At 39.0% G+C, this 19,339-nt stretch overlaps 1 protein-coding gene across 14 annotated transcripts in view; it reads left to right on the forward strand.

Moving 5' to 3' along the window:
* AKAP6 (A-kinase anchoring protein 6) overlaps positions 1-19,339 on the forward strand; it is a 554,746-nt gene that overhangs the window by 259,838 nt on the left and 275,569 nt on the right. For all 14 annotated transcript variants that reach the window (XM_042942947.1, XM_042942939.1, XM_042942943.1 and 11 more), the window contains one exon: positions 11,770-12,021. In XM_042942947.1, the coding sequence (XP_042798881.1) occupies positions 11,770-12,021 (252 nt within the window). The remainder of the gene's footprint in view (positions 1-11,769; positions 12,022-19,339) is intronic.

Here is a 19,339-nt window from a genome sequence, read left to right on the forward strand (position 1 = left end):
AAGGGGCAGAGAGAGACGGAGACACAGGATCTTAATCAGGCTCCAGGCTCTGAACTGACATCATAGAGCCTGACATGGGGCTCGAACTCAAGGACCGTGAGATCATGACCTGGGCTGAAGTCAGACGCTTAACTGACTGAGCCACCCAGGTGCCCCAAAAGTGATATTTCAGTCAATGAATCCTCTGAAGTTTTTAAATAACAATACTAACAACAACAGCAACAAATTTTAAATCATGGAAAGAAGAACCATCTAGATTTGGATGTGGCCAGGTATGGCCAGATAGAACTTCCAGCTGGTCCTTTATCAGCGGAAGACAGAGGAGACTTTCAGAATATGAGAGTGGAAGTGTAAAGGCTTCCAAGTCTATATTCGCCATATTCCTCCTCTTTCTATCATCCTCTTTACTCTCCCCAACCTACATGCTTTTTCAGCCCCTTTACTGATCAAGACAGCTGACATCCAGTGTCAGCTGCTTGCATTTGCCAATTGAGCGCCACTCAGTGTGGATTCACTTAGGAGAGGACACTAAACTAGTCCTCACTTTATGGGGATTGATTTGTGAAACACACTTTCTCTTCAGTTGAATTCTACAAACATCCTCTGAACACTGACCAAATGTGTGGCAGTATGCTACTAGCAGTGTGGCATGATAGACACAGAGACCATTAAAACTCATTTCCTGCATCTAGAAAGGTACAGTCTGGTCCGAGAAATGGATGAGTTATAGCTAATGATAACAGCAAAATCATTTGCACATAAGTAATCTCCTTTCAGTCATACTTTCCAAACTGTCGCAATTAAAAGGGTAACAACTGTTTGCAGCCATAAGTTCTTCAAACTCTGGAGAGAAGTATGTACTGTGATGACCATAAAAAGTCTCAGGACCCCTCCCTCCCTCCCACCACAGCCATTCTAATATGATAAAGATAGGAGATATGATAAAGAAGAAATGATATGATAAAGAAGAAACCAGGACCACTAAGAAAGTATATTTGTGGGGTGCCTGGGTGGCTCAGTGGGTTAAACGTCAGACTTTGGCTCAGGTCATAATCTCAGGGCTCCTAGGTTTGAGCCCCGCATTGGGCTCTCTGCTGTAAGCACAGAGCCTGCTTTGGATCCTCTGTACTGCCCCCGCCCCCCCCCCCACGCCCCTCCCCTGCTCATGCTCTCTCTCAAAAATAAATAAACATTTTTTTAAAAAGTATATTTACTTGAGGAAGGGAAAAAAGAGGGAGAAGTCTAATTTGGGGAAATAAAATACCTTGTCATAGGAATATCTGTTTTTTTGGAGAAAGCACAGCTTTGAAAGTCAACTGAAGATGACATTAATACTCTGCAATAGGAAGTTTTTAATATAAACTTGCAAGGTTCAGTTCAAATGGCTCACTTTCACAGGGATAGGCACATATGAGGTTTTCTTTTTCTTGTTTTTAAACCAAGTGACTGTAGTGTTCCCTTGATCTGCACTTTAAAATAAAAGCCCATGTATTAGGTAGGAGTCTCCTCTCAGTTTTTTTTCTAGTGAGTGAACACACACATACAGTGGGCATATCTACAATTGCTAATAAACAAAATGAGCAGTCAGGATGACATGGTATTTTGCAGTAAGACTAAAATATGTATAGAAAATGCCTCTTGATATTTAAAAAAAATTTTTAATGCTTATTTTTGAGAAAGAGAGAGACAGAGTGTGAGCAGGGGAGGGGCAGAGAGAGAGGGAGGCACAGGATCTGAAGCAGTATCCAGGCTCTGAGCTGTCAGCACAGAGCCCGACGTGGGGCTCGAACCCACAAGCTGTGAGATCATGACCTGAGCTGAAGTTGGATGCTTAACGAACTGAGCCACCCATGTGCCCTGCCTCTTGATATTTAATTCTAGTCTTAGTGACTTTAGATTAGGAAAACATTTTATAACTGTAATTCAAAAATGTAATTTACATTTTTCTAAATGTAGTGGTCCGTGCTGGCTAAGATGAAGATTCAAGAATTTTGAAACTCTGTTAGGAAAACATTGGAAGTGGAAGTGAGACCTGACTACCCTTTAAAAAGCATGCTTTAATTCACAGTTTCTTAGAAAAGACATTTGAATGTGTCCCACAGTTACACAAATATAAGTCAGGAATGTTTTAAGGGAAACAGTGAAATTACTTTTAGGAGAAAAAAAAAAGAGAACATTATTTGGGGTTGTAGATGAATGGAGAAGTCCCTGCCAATTACTGTTTGTTCCTATGGAGAGGCAGATTGTAGGTATTGGGGGGATTTGCTGTGTTTTCTCATTTGGGGATTGCATGTGGGGCAAAGCAAGAAGTGGAAAGAAGTGGGAAGGACTGTATTAATGGGACTTCATGAAACTGAGGTGCCTAGTATTGCTTTGGTACCTGGGCGAGGAAGTTGTAGGGAGGGTGGATTTCCTTCCAAAAATACACACAGAGCCTGGAGATTGACACTTTGGGACCCTTTGGAAGAATGTTGGTCCATGGATACTTGTACTTTCACAAGAAAACCTTCAAGATGTCTTGAGAATGGTTGAGAAGGGGCATGGTGGCCTTATGGTGAGACAGCAAACAGATCCCTTCCCAGGGACAAGTAGCAGAAGCTGAAGCAATTAGAGCACTGCCATGAAAGGTATCCTCATCTTTCTCCCATGCTAGTGGAAACTGAACATACTGCTTAAATACATATCAGTACTCTATCTAGAAAAGATAAGATACAACTGAAAAATATACAGCAATCCTACACACAAAAAAGAATAAACATAAACACACATAAACACACAACTCTCTTATGTAAACACACAAGTAAATTAAAAGAAAAACACCCAGGGGTGCCTGGGTAGCTCACTTGCTTAAGTGTCTGACTCTTGATTTAGGCTCAGGTCATGATCTCACAGTTCGTGGGTTCAGGCCCTGCTGGCAGTGCAGCCTGCTTGGGACTCTCTCTCCCTCTCTCTCTCTCTGTCCCTCTTCCCACTCATGCTCTCTCTCTCAAAATAAGTTAATAAATTAAAAAATAAAATAAAATAAAAATAAAATAAAAGCACCCAACCAGCTGGAGTTTATTTGTAAACTCCAGCCTCAGGTCAGTGTTTATGTGAGCTGCTTCAGTAAACCACAGGAGATTCCTGTTTCAGACAGGTGGCAGCAGCTGCAATTCTGAGACCACAGGTGTCAAGAAGGTTGAGTAAAGCGGGCAGTTGGCAACATAATGTATTCAATGCATCATATTCTGTGAGTAATTGAATGCCACAGAGACTACTGTGCTGTGTGTGGATTAAACAAAATGAAGAACGTCACTTTCCCACGTGAACACAGTCATGTCTAAGGAAAAAGTCTTGATGCAACTTTGAAGATATATTGTTAACCACTGCCATTTGGTTTAGTTCACTTTGAGATGGGCTCTACATTAGTCTCATTTTCTTTTATACTTGACAGGAAATAATGTGGAAGTTGTGGAATCAGGGATGTAGATAATAGTGCCGTGTAATGAGTGTGTTCTTTATAATTTCCAAGAATCTGAAGGGAATGTGTGACCCGAAATTAATTTTTATATGCATTTTACTAAGAGACTATAAACCGGTTTTCTTTTCTTTCATTATTTTAAAAATGATCATACAGCAACATTGACTTTCTTTTTGGTACAGTTCTTTTTTGTACAGTTCTACAAATTTTAACCCATTTGGAGATTCATATAACCATCTCCACAGTCAGAATACAGAACAATTCTATCACCCCAAAACTCCCCTATGCTCTCAGTTTATAGTCATGCTCTCCCAACCCCAGTGCCTGGAAACCACTAATGTATTCTTCATCACTATAATTTTCTTCAGAGAATGTCGTATAAATGAAATTATATAGCATGCAATCTTTTGAGACCGGCTTCTTTCACTTAGCATAATGCCTTTGAGATTTATACAAATTGTTACATGTTTCAATAGTTTTTCCCCTACTTGTTGTGTATTATATAGACGTGGCGTAATTGTAATTTGTTTATCTATTTACCACTGAAGGACATTTAGGTTTTGGTGATTATGAGTAGCTTCTTTTCTTTTGTGTATGTGCCTAAGTTTTTATCTCTCTAAGGCAAACACTCAGGAGTGGGATTGCTGGGTTGTAAGGTAAGCGTATGTCTAACTTCATAGGAAACGGCTAAACTGTTTTCCAGAGTGCCTGTACCCTTTTGCATTCCACTAGCAGTGTAGGAGAGTGTCAGTTGCTCTGGCACTTCTGAGCACTTGTTATTTTTTATTGTATCCATTTTAAAAATATAGGGGCGCCTGGGTGGCTCAGTCCGTTGGGTGGCCGACTTCGTCTCAGGTCATGATCTCGCGGTCCGTGAGTTCGAGCCCCGCGTCGGGCTCTGTGCTGACAGCTCAGAGCCTGGAGCCTGTTTCGGATTCTGTGTCTCCCTCTCTCTCTGCCCCTCCCCTGTTCATGCTCTGTCTCTCCCTGTCTCAAAAATAAATAAAATGTTAAAAAAAAATTAAAAAAAAATGTATACAAGTATACATGCATACAGGTATCTCACTGTGGTTTTAATTTACATTTCTCTAATGGCTAGATGAGGCTGAAAGTTCTTTTTCATGTGCTTTTTTACCATCATTATACCCACTTTAGGTCAAGCGTTTGTCCATGTCTTTGCCCATGGTGTAATTATATTGGGTTTTTTCTTACTGTTGAGTTTTGATAATTCTTTATATATAGTAGCTCCCACTTATCTGTGCTCAATAGTAGTCTGGAAGCAGATGATCCTCCTTCTGACGTATCGTCAAAAGGTCAATAGTAGCCTGATGCTACATCACAATGCCTATGTCATTCACCTCACTTCATCTCATCACATAGGTGTTTTATCACCTCACATCATAGGAAGAAGGGTGAGAACTGTACAATAAGATATTTTGAAAGAGAGGGAGAGAGAAAGAGGCCATATTCATATAACCTTTATTACAGTACATTGTTACTATTGTTTTATTTTATTATTAGTTATTATTAATTTCTTACTGTGCCTAAGTTATAAATTAAACTTTATCATGTATATGTATCATGGTATGTATATATAGGGGGAAAACAGAGTATATATAGATTTCAGTATGATCTTTTGTTTCAGGCATACACTGGGGATCTTGAATATATCTCCCATAGATCAGAGGGAGTTAGGGTATTCTGGATATAAATCCTTTATTGAATAGGTGATTTGCAAATATTTTCCAAGTAACTTATCTTTTCCTTAAAAATACCTTTCACAGAGTAGAAGTTTTATATTTTGATGAAATAAATTGTGTTCTTTTATGAGTTGTGTCTAATATGCCATGACTAAGAAAAATCAGTGCCAAACCCTGGGTCCATATTTAGGGCGACCACATTGACATCTTCTACTCCCTGGAATGCCCTTCTCCACCTCACCTTCCTGGTCTCCTTGAAGACCCAAACTTTACTTCCTTAGAAAAGCTTTCTTGTCCCTTTCCTCCTTGCCTCCTTGGGCACAGTCATTTCCTCCTCATTTGTGTACCCTCTGTGAATACTTACCTTCCCAACTATGGCTTCTGGTTACATGCTCCTTCCTACCAGGCAAGGAACTCTGGGGTAGGGGGGCAAGCCCTGGCCTTATTCAACTTTATATCCCCAGCACATTCACTGAAAAAACAGAAGTGACTGATTTCTAAAGACATTATTCTTCTATCCTTGATAATTATGGGTCGTTACAGGGACATTTTAAGGATCTCTAAAAACAAATGTTATTGTTTGAACAAGAACATTTAAAAACTACCCTAAACTTAAAATTTTGTTATTCTTTGATACATCTGTTGATCGAGTCAACTAAATGGGCTTGATGGAGAATATCTTTTCTCAGAGGAAAAGATATAAGGGAATAATATATTGATGTAGAGTCATGGGAGCTTATATGTAGCTAAAGCAATTGATACCAATTGATGATATTGAAAAGTAAAACTAAACAATTCTATCTACTCAAGTTTTTGTTTATTGTCAGTATGTTGAAGTAAGATCCTGATTGTCAAAATTCTTGAGTGCCCAACTTACTGATAGGCACTGATTATATGAAGAGGTGCCGGGGAACCAATCGACTAGTTGGGGAGAACATTCATCAACCAAAATATACACTCTGGAAATGAAGCTACATTATGATGATGATGATAAAATCTTCACAAATTATATGAAACAGCATTTTTTCACCATATTCATAGGAAGTTAGATGATTTTTTTTTCATTTGTTCATAAGAGAACAGGACAGGCAAACTTCTGAAGGTTAATGGTTTGTCTTGGTATCCTTTGCTGCCTTTCTCTGGATCTGCTTTTCTCCTACCTCCACACAGTCCCAGAGTCCTCTAGCTCTCTGTGGACATGGCATACTATGGATGAGAGCTGCCTTTAAGGGAAAGAGACTGAATTTGGGGTTTTAGAGTGATAGAAGTCTGGACTGGTGGGTCTGTCCATGGTCACCTTGTCCCAAGTGAGGCATATTTGGGAATCATCTCTCCCTTTGAATCTGGAAAGGGTTCCATGGCTGTCACTCATACAGTCTTCAACGTCCTCATCCCCTTCTTGATCTTATCTCCTTTACAGACACTCAGGTTTCTGCCTACTAACACCCTCTATAGAAATAGGAAAGAACCTGAAATCAAACATTAACATTTGTTATGAATTTTAGTCACCAAATCAGCTTAACCAGTCATTGCCATGTTAAATTTGACATCTCTCATTGTATAATGTTAATGTTAGTGTTAATGCTCTCAGTAAGCAGATGGAGAGAAATATTTTTGCTTATACATCTTTAAGACGTGTGTGTGTGTGTGTGTGTGTGTGTGTGTGTGTGTGTACAGTCCTGAACCGGAAGGGATTGTTTCTTTTTGTCTTCCTAAAAATTTGTGAATCTAAAATTACTAACTTTTTTTCTAGCAAGTAGCACTGCAGTGCTCAAAAGTTTGTTATATGCTGAGCAGTTTGGCCATGTGAGTTGAGTCCAGTCTCCAGTTGCTATCTACTTGAGTCACATGTCCAGTCAAGGCTGAACACTAGTGATTCTTTATATGCATCAGTGGGACTCTGGTCTGACCCTCCACTCCCCCCGACCCCACCTCAAATGCTTCCTCTTCACCTTGCTAATTTAGTGCCCATAGGGCCTCCAACAGGTCAGATCTCTCAGAGCCTTTTAATTCCAAACAGTCTCTGCTGGAAGGAAGCCATTTAGCAAATCCTTTTTAAAAGTTTCTAATACCTAGTTATCTGACTGGATTAAAATAAACAGAATGTCAATAATATTCAGCTTCTTTCATATAAACATATGGCAAATTGGCAATAGTTAAGGGTCTAAGGCTTAGAAGCTTCAAACTGATTATTCTTTAAATGTTTGGTTGACATTTATGTAGAGGGACAGAGGAAAGCAGATTTTATATCATTAAAAAGTAAGTACAGATTCAGAATCACTCAGTTATTTCTCTCAACAAACCTCTCATCGAATATTCCAAGTATTAGTTTTATGTTTGGGGGAGGGTGTACATACTTTCACACACACACACACACACACACACACACACACCCCCTACACATACATCTGGAATTCTTGTTCTACAGTTTGTGTGTGCATGTAATTTTGTCAAACCAGACACCTGGTGACAGAGTAGAGGGCATACAAATGATTAAATAAATGAATAGACCCCAGAAAGTTGTACCATGCCATGCATTATTTAGTTTCAAAATTTCAGCAGACACTGCATGTGCACATTGCGAAAATACTCAATAGAGAGAGGTGAGCTCTTGTGGGGATAGTGTTTCTTTCTCTCAGGGCCCATCTGTTTCTGTAGGAACAGGGGTAATTTCTATTTCACAGATATGTAAGGAGGAGGGTGTGAAGACCTTAGTTAACTGGCACTGTTGATGCTTTAGTGCCCCTTATACATTTTTTCCCCTGGATAGTTGCCTGGCAATCTTGACCATGGCCTGGGTCTGACTAAATTCCTACATTCATCATGAAGGAATCAAATGATGTGTAAGAGGAGTGATGGCATGTTGTTTTGATGGTGCCAAGACTGTATATAACATATTATATGGGAAGGTGGAAGTGGGGTGGTTGAGAAATGACTCTTTGGCTATTCTGAGCAGGTGGCATAATAGTTACCCAAACCTTTTCCTGTCCTAGGTATATAATGTATTCTGAATCAGCAGGATCATAGTAGGGCCCAGGAGACTGATATTAACAAATCCAAGTGAGGAAATCAAGAATGTGAGAAAGTGGAAAACACTGCCAAGGGAGTGGTTGAAGTGATCACTATAGAGGCTTTGCAGGAAAGGGTGGTTTATGAGAAAAAGGGGTGGAAGGGGCTGGTGGCCTAGATGAGGTTGGAGAACACCTGTAGTGGGAGAATGGGAGTGAAAAAGACAAAGAGAGTTTGGGGGCATAGGAGACTTTCTGATACTGTTCCACAGGTAGAGTGGTGACAAGGTCCAGAATAGAGATATGGCAGAGTTGTCCTAATGGAGTAGTCATGAAGGTCTTAAGGGTTGTGGAGTAAAGGAAACTTGAGGCAAGGGTGTTGGTTGGTTCATCAGTGTAAACATTACCTCAGGTAATGGTCTGCTCAATATGGAGAGGAAAACTGAACCACATGCGTTCTTCAGTGTGAAGAGTGCAAGAGAATATAGGTAATAGCAATGAAGAAGGAAGATGGGAAGGCATAGCAGAGAGTAGACACCTAGTAGAAACAAAGGGTGTTAGTATGAGGGCAAAAGACTAATGATCAGAAAGTGTAAAGAAGCAGTGAGGCTTACCCTTCCCCCATATCTCAGGTGAGGGCTGGGAGAAGGAACAGACTTCAATGGGATAGCAGTGGGGGAAGCAGGAACCCGGGACAGAGTCACGTTTGGGTAAGAGCAGGAGATACATGTACTATTCTGTGAAAAAGTTATGGAAAAATTCTTATACAATGGACTGGGAGTATTAGCCAGGAAAGTGCACAGTGTTTGTAAGAGATCAGCAGTGGGAGGAAGGGAGTTCCCCAAGGTAACACAGTACTACATGGAAATGAGCATCCTAAGAGGGCAAAGGATACAGGACATTTACTCTGGGGTGGTGGTTGAGGTATCAAGAATAAGAAGTGTGGGAAATAACTGGAGTAAATGCTCCAAGGAGGCATCTGTTGAGATCCCAGGCAGTATGGACTATTTGATGATAGCAGTTAGAGGCCTGCCCTGATGTGCTGAAGGCCAGCAGAGACTGGCTAATCTGGCTTTGAGTGGTTTCCATGTACTGGTTGATGAGGTAATGTGATTTTTACACCAAATCTTTTTTGGACTGCATGTGCTCATGGGCCACATTAGTCAGAACTTTACCTAATTAGGATTCCAAAGTCTGTTTAAACTTTTAATCTATTTCAAATTATTACCACCAATTTACATAAGTATCACCAATTAGTTCTTGAGTTTCAAGAAATAATATTGGAGCACTTATTGGAGTTTTACAATAATTTTTATTAAAAATTCAGCACAATTTTATGTCATTCTTCAATAGATTTTTTTTGCCTACTATTACACATTAAATACAGATTCCATTTCAGTTTTTCTTTAAAAACGAGTAATTGAATTATATGAAATTGAAAAGTTATGTTTCCAGCTAGACTGACTGTTTGGATAGTCATGATAGGGCTCAGACCTCAAATGTTATCCTACATTTTAGCCTTAATAAAAATCATAAATAAAAGTCCCATTTAAAAAAATCACTGATGCATAACTAAACATGAGTCACTGAGTACTTTAGCTGACATGTTCATCCTTTTGATGCTTAATGGACTCAAATTGCTCGAGTAAATATTACCATTGATGCTACCCATTTTGTGCTGCCAGCCTCTGACAGCACAATTGAAATTTGGGAAATTGTAAGGACAAGTGACATATCCGGCACCAAATCTGCCTACCTAATAGTATGTGTGGAGGAGATTGAAACTTTGATTTAGTAAGGTTTTTATTTAAAATGTCCAGGTCTTAAAAACACAGCCATATTTTGTCTTTTTTGTCCTTGGGATTTTTCTGACTTTCTTTCTCTGTCAGAACTATAAATATAGAGAATAAATTGATGGTTTCCAGAGCGAAGGGGAGGATGGGGGGTGGACAAAATGGGGGAAGAAGAGTGGGAGATACAGGCTTCCAGTTATGGAATGAATAAGTATCACAGGGATAAAAGACACAGCATAGGGAATATAGTCAATGATATTGTAATAGTGTTGTATGGTGACAGATGGTAGCTATACTTGCAGGGAGCATAGCATAAAGTTTAGAGAATTTGAATCACTATGTTGCATACCTGAAACTAATGTGACATTGTGTGTCAACTACAATCAAATAAAAAGGTTTTAAAAAAGTGATTCTGATTACAAAGTGTGGGTTGAAATTTAGATACTCATTATGAATTTAAAGATGAAAATCTGTTGTTGTGGGAATGTGACAATTGTCCCTTACATCAAAGACCCCATGGCTTCTTGAGCATGGTTGGGTGTTCCTATGAAGTGCACAATTCTAGCCCACGTTTCTCCCTGCTACCTGTCTGGATGATGCCTCTCTCCTGAAACACTGTGTGCTCGGAGGAACTCGCCACTAGCAAAGAGATCAGCTGTTGGCTCCCTTGCCAGGATCACAAACAAACAGTAACTAAAGAGAATAGAGAGCAGATTTATGAGGTGACCTCTTACCTTGGCTGAACTTTCAATCTGAAAGAGTTGAATCTGAAAGAATAGTAGCATTTTTGTGGTTTAGAAAAAGATCAACTTACCTGCATGTACTGAAGGTCCAGTGGCCAAGAATACAGCCTGCAGCTATGTATCTGATATTAAATAAAGGCAAGTTAAATGACCATCAATAGGGGCACCTGGGTGGCTCAGTCAGTTAAGCATCCGACTTCAGTTCAGGTCATGATCTCACAGTTTGTGGGTTCGAGCCCCACGTTGGGCTCTGTGCTGACAGCTCAGAGCCTGGAGCCTGCTTTGGATTCTGCGTCTCCCTTTCTCTCTGCCCCTCCACTGCTCATGCTCTGTCGCTCTCTTTCAAAAGTAAACATTAAAAAAAATGTCCATCAACTGATGAATGGATAAAGAAGATGTGTTTTTTATATATGATTGAATACTAGCTGGCAACGAGAAAGAGTAAAATCCTTCCATTTGCAACAACATGGATGGAACTGGAGGGTATAATGCTAAGTGAAATAAGTCAGTCAGAGAAAGACAGGTATCATATGTTTTCCCTCATATGTGGAACTTGAGAAACTTAACAGGAGACCATGGGGAAAGGGAAGGGGGAGAAATAGTTACAAACAGAGAGGGAGGGAGGCAAACCATAAGACACTCAAATACAGAGAACAAAGTGAGGACTGATGGGGGAGGGTGGGGGAGAGGAAAATGGGTGATGGGCATTGAGGAGGGTACTTGTTGGAATGAGCACTGGGTGTTGTATGTAAGCAATGAATCACAGGAATCTACCCCCGAAACCAAGAGCACACTGTATACACTGTATGTTAGCTAACTTGACAATAACTTATATTTAAAAAATAATTAAAAAAATAATTTAAAAAATTAAAAAAAAATAAAGGCAAGTTACCCAACCCGCAGTTTACCAGACCTGTTGGCCCTGGCAATTGGTGTTAAGTGAAGGAGTGACTTTTTTTTATCACGCCCCACCCCCCCCCCCCCACCCCCCCACCCCCCCCCCCAGCCACCACTGTCCCTAGGTTAGGGGAAAATAGCCTTCATGTATTTTGTTTTTCTTTACAGGACATTTGCGAAGATATTTCTGATCATGTTGAGCAAATCCATGCCCTCCTTGAAACAGAGTTCTCCCTGAAGCTGCTGTCCTACTCGGTGAACGTGATTGTGGACATCCACGCCGTGCAGCTCCTCTGGCATCAGCTCCGAGTCTCGGTGCTGGTCCTGCGGGAGCGCATCCTACAGGGTCTGCAGGACGCCAATGGCAACTACACCAGGCAGACGGACATTCTGCAGGCTTTCTCCGAAGAGACAAATGAGGTGGGTATGTGAAGCCAAGTCATGTGTCATCACGTGTGACCATTTGAAGAATGTTCTCGGCTCAGAGATGTGGGATAGGAACTTCTCGTAGGTAAATAATCAGGGCCTGAGCTGGGCTTTGAATCTAGGTATAGTGACTGGAGGCTAGGGTACTTTTAATGTGAATAAAGCTTTAGACCAGAGTTAATTCATACCTGATGGTTTGCCCAGATACCACCCACAGTTGTTGGTACTCACCTGGCTTCTTGCTCCCCATTCAGTTATTTGATAAATATTTATTGAGCACTTACTATATGCTAAGCACTAGGTGCTAAGAGTATAATAGTGATCAAAATGTGGTCTTTTCCCTCAAGTGGTCTAGTAGGGGATAGAGACAGAAGGACAGACATTAAAGGCAGATTGTGATTAAGTCTACATATTGCTACTGGAAGATAGAAAAGGGGAACCTAATTCAGACAGGGAAGTCCCAGGTTGGACCTAAAGGAGAAGCAGTATTAGACTGGGTAACAAAGGTAGAAAATCTTCCAGGCAAAAAGAATGGCATCATCAAAGATCCAGAAGTAAGAGAAAGAATGACAGTCTCAGAGAGCTATAGAAAGGATTGGAGCAAAAAGTTTAAGGGACCAGGATTACCTATTAGGTAAGCAGAGGTCAGATTATGAAGATGAAAAGTCATACTAAAACTCGTATTAAAAGAATTAGAATATATTTTAGGGAAAGAAAAAGAGTTTGGGGAATTGACATGATTAAATTCATGCTTTAAAAAAAGTCATTCTGGATGTAAGAAGTCAAATGGGTTTCAGAATTTTACACAACCAATATATTTGTATTTTTTTGTACTCAGATTAAGGGTATTTTAAAGAGCTTATTGCTGTCACTTTTGATGCATGGCTTAAGAATGAAGACTGTGAATTTTAATCCAAGTAAACTCTCCTAACTCCAAATAAAATTGACATATGTATGAGAGCAAAGCATTGTGCTAAGCAGGGGCTGTGGTGTGTGTGTGTGTGTGTGTGTGTGTGTGTGTGTGTGTGTGTGTTTGTGTGTGTAGATAGATATGGTGTGTAGAATCATAGAATGTGTGCATATACATGTATATAGTTCCTTGGCTCTTGACATCCAGTTTAGTGCTCTACCTTTGGTTTTGTGGAAAATATATATTATAGAGGTTTACAAGACACATAAATAAGTAAGATTAACAGGTCTTACAATGAGTGTTGCATAATTTAGTATTAATGTTTCAGTGTCTCCAGCAATATCAACAACAACAAAACAAGTTTGTGCTTATTCTCATAAATGATTTATACTTGTTGATTATTGTTTTCATGATGATGCTCTTGCTGTAGCAAATTCCCTGAAGGCCCTGGAAGTTTATGAGAATCCAAATCTCCTAGGCTCACCTCTAGCTTTATGTCGTGTTCTTTGTTTTCATTCAGCTTTTGCTGCCATCAAGGCAGTGGGGGAGGTGATACCAACTTCAGTAGAGCCCTGTTTTAATCATAAGGTGATCCGCTGGTGTGTGTGTTAGTGCCCAGATGCCATCCCTCCCCGGTGCGATCCCTAGGTGGTCCTTGATTGGGACTCTTGTGGTCCTGAGAGGCTATTAAGAATCCCAAACTGTCCAACTTTGCCCTAAATCTGGTATTCATGAGGTATATGTAATGAGGTAGAGATGAGAGTTGGGAAAGATTTTTCTAAATTCTGAAGAGCTCTTTAGAAATCTACCTGCCATCTTCAATCTATATATTTTTGTTGTTGTTTTTCCTCCTTATGTGTTCTGCTGGCTCTAACATCCAGTATTGATCAGTCATCAGATCTGCCTACTTTCTACTACTAGAGGGGGCATTAGAAATTATTGGATCAAACCAGTTCCCTTTATATATTTATTTATTCATTAAATAAACGTTTACTAATCACCAACTCTTTGTTGTTGAGTGGGGGATAGAGCAGTGTTCTAGGATTTATTGTTATCATTGTTGTTGTTTTGTGGAATACTTTCATCATGTATTTGTGTCATTCATGAAGGGTAGCCCAGGTAATGATGAAAAAGCCATTGAGGCTAACTAATTGTCACTGGCCACTGTTTTATGTTTCAAGTTTATACTAAGTAGAATCCATTATGGTTCTCGCAATGTGAGCTCAACAGTTATTTACATATTTGATTGGAAACAATTTAGTGCATTTTCATATTTGGAATTCTTTAGTTCTGTCCTAAATATGCAAGAATATGTTGTGTGAGGGATAAAGGAACAGTGGATTCTCAGCCATCGGCTTTGTTGACATTTTTCTATGAATTGAAGCACTGTTTCCATTACCATCCTTCCCAAAACAATGGATACCTGATCCTATTTGTTTGTGCCTCTAGTGTGAATTCCATGAGACCATTTCAAAGACTGCTTAGTTTTATTTGTTTCTGCCAGCAAGCACACTGGGACTGTGAAAAATGGGAAGAGAATTGGGTTAAAATTCTAAGCTTCATCAGAATAAAGTCAGCTGTGGAAGATTTCTAGAATGAAGAAGGAAATGGCATAAAACAGGCTGATGACCTGGAATAGTAGATGTCCTTCCAGTGAAAGTGAATTTTTTTTCTCTTTTTGTAAGTCAGTTGAGTTTCTGAGCCATATTAGAGGATAAGTTGGGAAGCTGAAAAAGTGGCAAGTTCTCTCTTTTCTGTCTTTGCAAAAACAAAATGTTAAGTTTCATTCTTGTATTTAAATATGAAGCAGACCAAATTTGAAAACAAATTAACAAATGTTGTATTAAGATAAAACCAATCAAGTAAACAAATAAAAAGAACAGGGCAATTTTTACAACATTGTGTAAAAATGTGTTGTACTGAAATTTTTTATATTTCAGATACTTTGATAAACACTTTATATTTATTGTTTCATTTAGTAAGGAAGGTAAGAGATATTAAAAATAGTTCCATTTTATAGATGGGAAAAATTGAATCTAAGAGAGGTTAAGTGACTACCTCAGGGCATAAATCTAGGAATAAATAGAACAAAGAAAACTACCTCTTAATCAATCTCTGTTATAATAATAGTGATTCTTTCCTCCCTCTCTCCTCTGTCCCTCCCTTCCTTCCCACTTTCCTTTCTACCTCCCCTAAATACTTATTGATTTCCTACTATCTGTAAGGCAGTAGGCAGTCAGAGATGAATGAGACCTGTTAGGAATCACCTTCATAATTTTGTTAGAGCCTCAAACAGTTCCAGAGGGCAGGCAGGGATGGTCCCAGTATTCTTATTTTACAGATGATACTCTTGTATCCATCTTACAGATGACATGACTGAGGTTGAGGTAAAATCACACCAGTAGTGGTAACTATTAATAATATTAACACAATAGCAAACAGTGATTAAGCCAGATGGTGTGGCAAGCACTTTACCTAAATGATACTTAACCCTCTCTGTGGGAGTGCATTTATCCTTCCAGAGCACACACACCATCACCCTTTGTGTTCTATGAGCACTTGTCACAGGTCAATTTATATAATGACAAAGTATACGCTAGATCTGAACTTCATGAGTGTTGGTACTGGATTATAATCATCTCTATCAACCACAGCACCTTATTAGAATCACTGTATATAAAAATCTGATGGGTTAAGTTGAATTAAATAATGAAGATAATCACTGCTTTAGGGATAGAAGACGGAGATACTATTTTAGGTTGGTGGAATAGGATCAATCTTGGAAATTAATCATTTGACTCATAATTTTAGCCTGTAGAAAATAGAGACTCTTTGAATTTATTCCTGTGTGTTTTCCTCTTGCCCACCAGTAAGAGGTCTGTGACTTTATATGTTGGTAGTTGAAGCATAACAAACAGCATGTAGTGAGATTAGAGGAGGAAGGGGAAGGAGGGGCATATAATTTTTTTTTACTGTACCCATGGTTAAAACCAGTAAATTCTATTTCAAACTCTCTTCTCAGTAAGAACTCTGAATAAGGGCACAAAACTAACCCTGATGTGACCATGGACACTGATATAACTTTGGGGGCTTTTTAATAGGGAGATATTCAAATCTCTAAATTATGAGTATTAAATCTCATATTCATTGGTAGCAAAATGCAGTTGTATAAAAAGAAAAGGTCTAAGAAGACATTTGGAAGAGCTTCAGTTAATCATAGGTGAGGAACAAAGCAAAATTTTTTGTTTTCAACTGGGGGCAGGGGAAGGGTTTCCTTGATGTCTGAAACCAGATAGAAGCCAGCAATAAAGTGAATAAATTATCCATCAATAAAGTGAATACATTACCATCTCCACAAAACATAAGCTTCATCTGAGAAACTGCTTCATAGCATATGAAATGGAGGTATATTCGAGCTTAGACATTGCTAGGCACCCATGACAAAACTCACGGCACTACGCAATTAAATGTGATATCTCTGAAGAAAAAAGGACAGTAAAAACAACGCTCATTCTTCCCCACCTCCCTATCCACCCGAGGCTATTAATTACACACATTAGAAAACTGTCTGGGACGACTGGTCCAGAAGAAAGCAGTGGGGCTAAAAATATTAGTATTACTAAGCAATATTTTAGGAAATGAAACTCATTATTCATCTGCTCTGAGATACTTCAGAGAACTTTAAAAAAATGCCCTCTGCATGGTGAAATCTAGAAAAAGTACTTTTGAAGAATGTTCTTAGTAACAAACTGTGTTTAAAAAATACCTCAGGTACATGCTTATCATTTGGTCTTTAGGGTATGAAATGGATACTCTATATGCTGTTTTTTGTTTTGTTGTTCAGGGGGGATTTTTTTTTTCACATTAAAAGTGCAGCATTATTAAAAATAGTTACCCCTGAGTGACACTCAGCCATGACAGAAATCTTGGCCTGGTTGGGAACAGGACGGGAGAGGCTTCCCTTTGGAGCACTAAGTGTCTTTGAGTATGGCATTTTCTTTTCCAAACAAAGGACTGGCTAAGGAAGGGATCTCTAGGGGAAGACTTAGGAAAAGGCAGCCATACCCTGTTATCTGAGATGTGGTTTCATGCCATATATTCATCTAATATTTCTTGACTACCAGTTATTTTTGAGCATAACAGTCTCCCTGATCTTAAGATACTTAAGACAGTATCTCAAAATGGAGACCAAATACTTTCCCAGGGCTGCAGCATTCTTACATGGCCAGAAACAGGCGCCTGACACTTGTAAGGGTCTAATTTTTACCTGAACTCTCAAATTTGTTTTTCTCTACCCATCAAAGAAACACTTTTACTTAAAACCTCTTTAACCTCACTGAAGTAGCTGCAGTGCTGTACTTTCATGACACAAATGATAGAAAATAATGCAAATTTCAACTAGTTAGTAATTTAAATACCAACTTATGGGATATCTTGGGAACTTAACTATCATTAATAATACTAATTTTGTGAAGGAATAAGTTCTGAGTACTGAATTAAAAAATTTAAAAATACAACCTTGCTTTTATTTATTTATTGTTTAGCTTATTAATTAATTTGTTTTTTAATTTATATGTGAGTTAGTTAGCATATAGTGTAACAATGATTTCAGGAGTAGATTCCTTAATACCCCTTACCCATTTTGAGCATCCCCCCTCCAGCAACCCTCCAGCAACCCTCCAGCAACCCTCTGTTTGTTCTCTTTATTTAAGAGTCTCTTATGTTTTGTCCCACCCTGTTTTTATACTATTTTTGCTTCCCTTCCCTGGTGTTCATCTGTTTTGTATCTTAAAGTCCTCATATGAGTGAAATCATATCATATTTGTCTTTCTCTGACTAATTTCGCTTAGCATAATACCCTCTAGTTCCATCCACGTAGTTGCAAATGGCAAGATTTCATTCTTTTTGATTGCTGAGTAATACTCCATTACACACACACACACACACACACACACACACACACACACACCACATCTTCCTTATCCATTCATCTGTTGATGGACATTGGGTTCTTTCCATACTTTGGCTATTGTTGACTAGTGCTGCTATAAACATTGGGGTGCATGTGCCCATGCGAGAAAGCACACCTGTATCCCTTGGATAAATACCTAGTAGTGCAATTGCTGGGTTGTAGGGTAGTTCTATTTTTAATTTTTAATTTTTACTGTTTTCCAGAGTGGCTGCACCAGTTTGTATTCCCACCAGCAGTGCAAAAGAGATCCTCTTTCTCCACATCCTCACCAACATCTGTAGTTGCCTGAACAACCCTGCTTTTAAAAAAATTTTTTAAATGTTTATTTATTTTTGAGAGAGACAGAGACAGAATGTGAGTGGGTTAGGAGCAGAGAGAGAGGGAGACACAGAATCAGAAGCAGTCTCCAGGCTCCGAGCTGTCGGCACAGAGCCCGACGTGGGGCTTGAACTCACGAGGCATGAGATCATGACCTGAGCTGAAGTCAGATGCTCAACCGACTGAGCCACCCAGGCACCCCAAACCCTGCTTTTAGATAAGAATTTCCATATTACTCTCTTAAAAATTGCATAAAGTATGACTTTTTTTGACTGGCTCATTTGTCAGTGGATCTGTCTTCTGACTTTGTTATTTCATGGGCTTAGTCCAGGAATGAAGCATAAAAGTCACACAATTTCATTTAGATAATAATTGTTGAGATTGGCAGTTAATAATGGTTACTCATTTTGTACAATATAATTTAGCATAGGGATACCTCTCATTTTGATGACACTTTCCCCCTCAATATACTTGATCAGTAAAAGTAATAATATAATAAGTAGTAAGAGTGAACATTCATTGAGCACCTATCCATGTGCCAGACTTGTGTTTTGCATATATTATCTCCTTTAAAACTTACAACAGCCCTTGACATGGTTTATCACTTGTTTTTTACAGATGAAGGAAATGAGGTTTAGTGACATCAGGCTACTGGCTGATGGTCATATAGCTAATTAGTGTTGGAGCTAGAATTGGCTCTGAAACTTGGGCTTTTAGTCACTGGAGTCAGCTAAAACTACATAATCAGAGGAAGAAATTACATGAAGGCATAGAGATACATTCCAAAATATCATCATTCACCCATTCATTCATTTATTCAACAGATGTATCTGTGAATACTTACTCTATGCACATCACCATGCCAAATGTTGCAAATGTTCTGGTGAGTCAGCCATTTTTCATGTGCTTGTTACTCTCATGGTACTTACAAAATAGTGGAGAAACAAATTAATCAAGTAATCACAGAAGTATTTATTTATAGTTTGATGTGAATGCTTAAAAGAAAAACAACATAGTTTTATGAGAGCTTGTAAGAAAAAATGCCGACTTAGGTGGGAGTTTGGAATTTTGAAGAAGTGAAGCTTGGTCTGAGGTTTGAGGGGTGAGTAAGA

Source organism: Panthera leo, chromosome B3 (genome assembly GCF_018350215.1).
Source record: "Panthera leo isolate Ple1 chromosome B3, P.leo_Ple1_pat1.1, whole genome shotgun sequence".
Lineage (NCBI taxonomy): Eukaryota > Metazoa > Chordata > Mammalia > Carnivora > Felidae > Panthera > Panthera leo.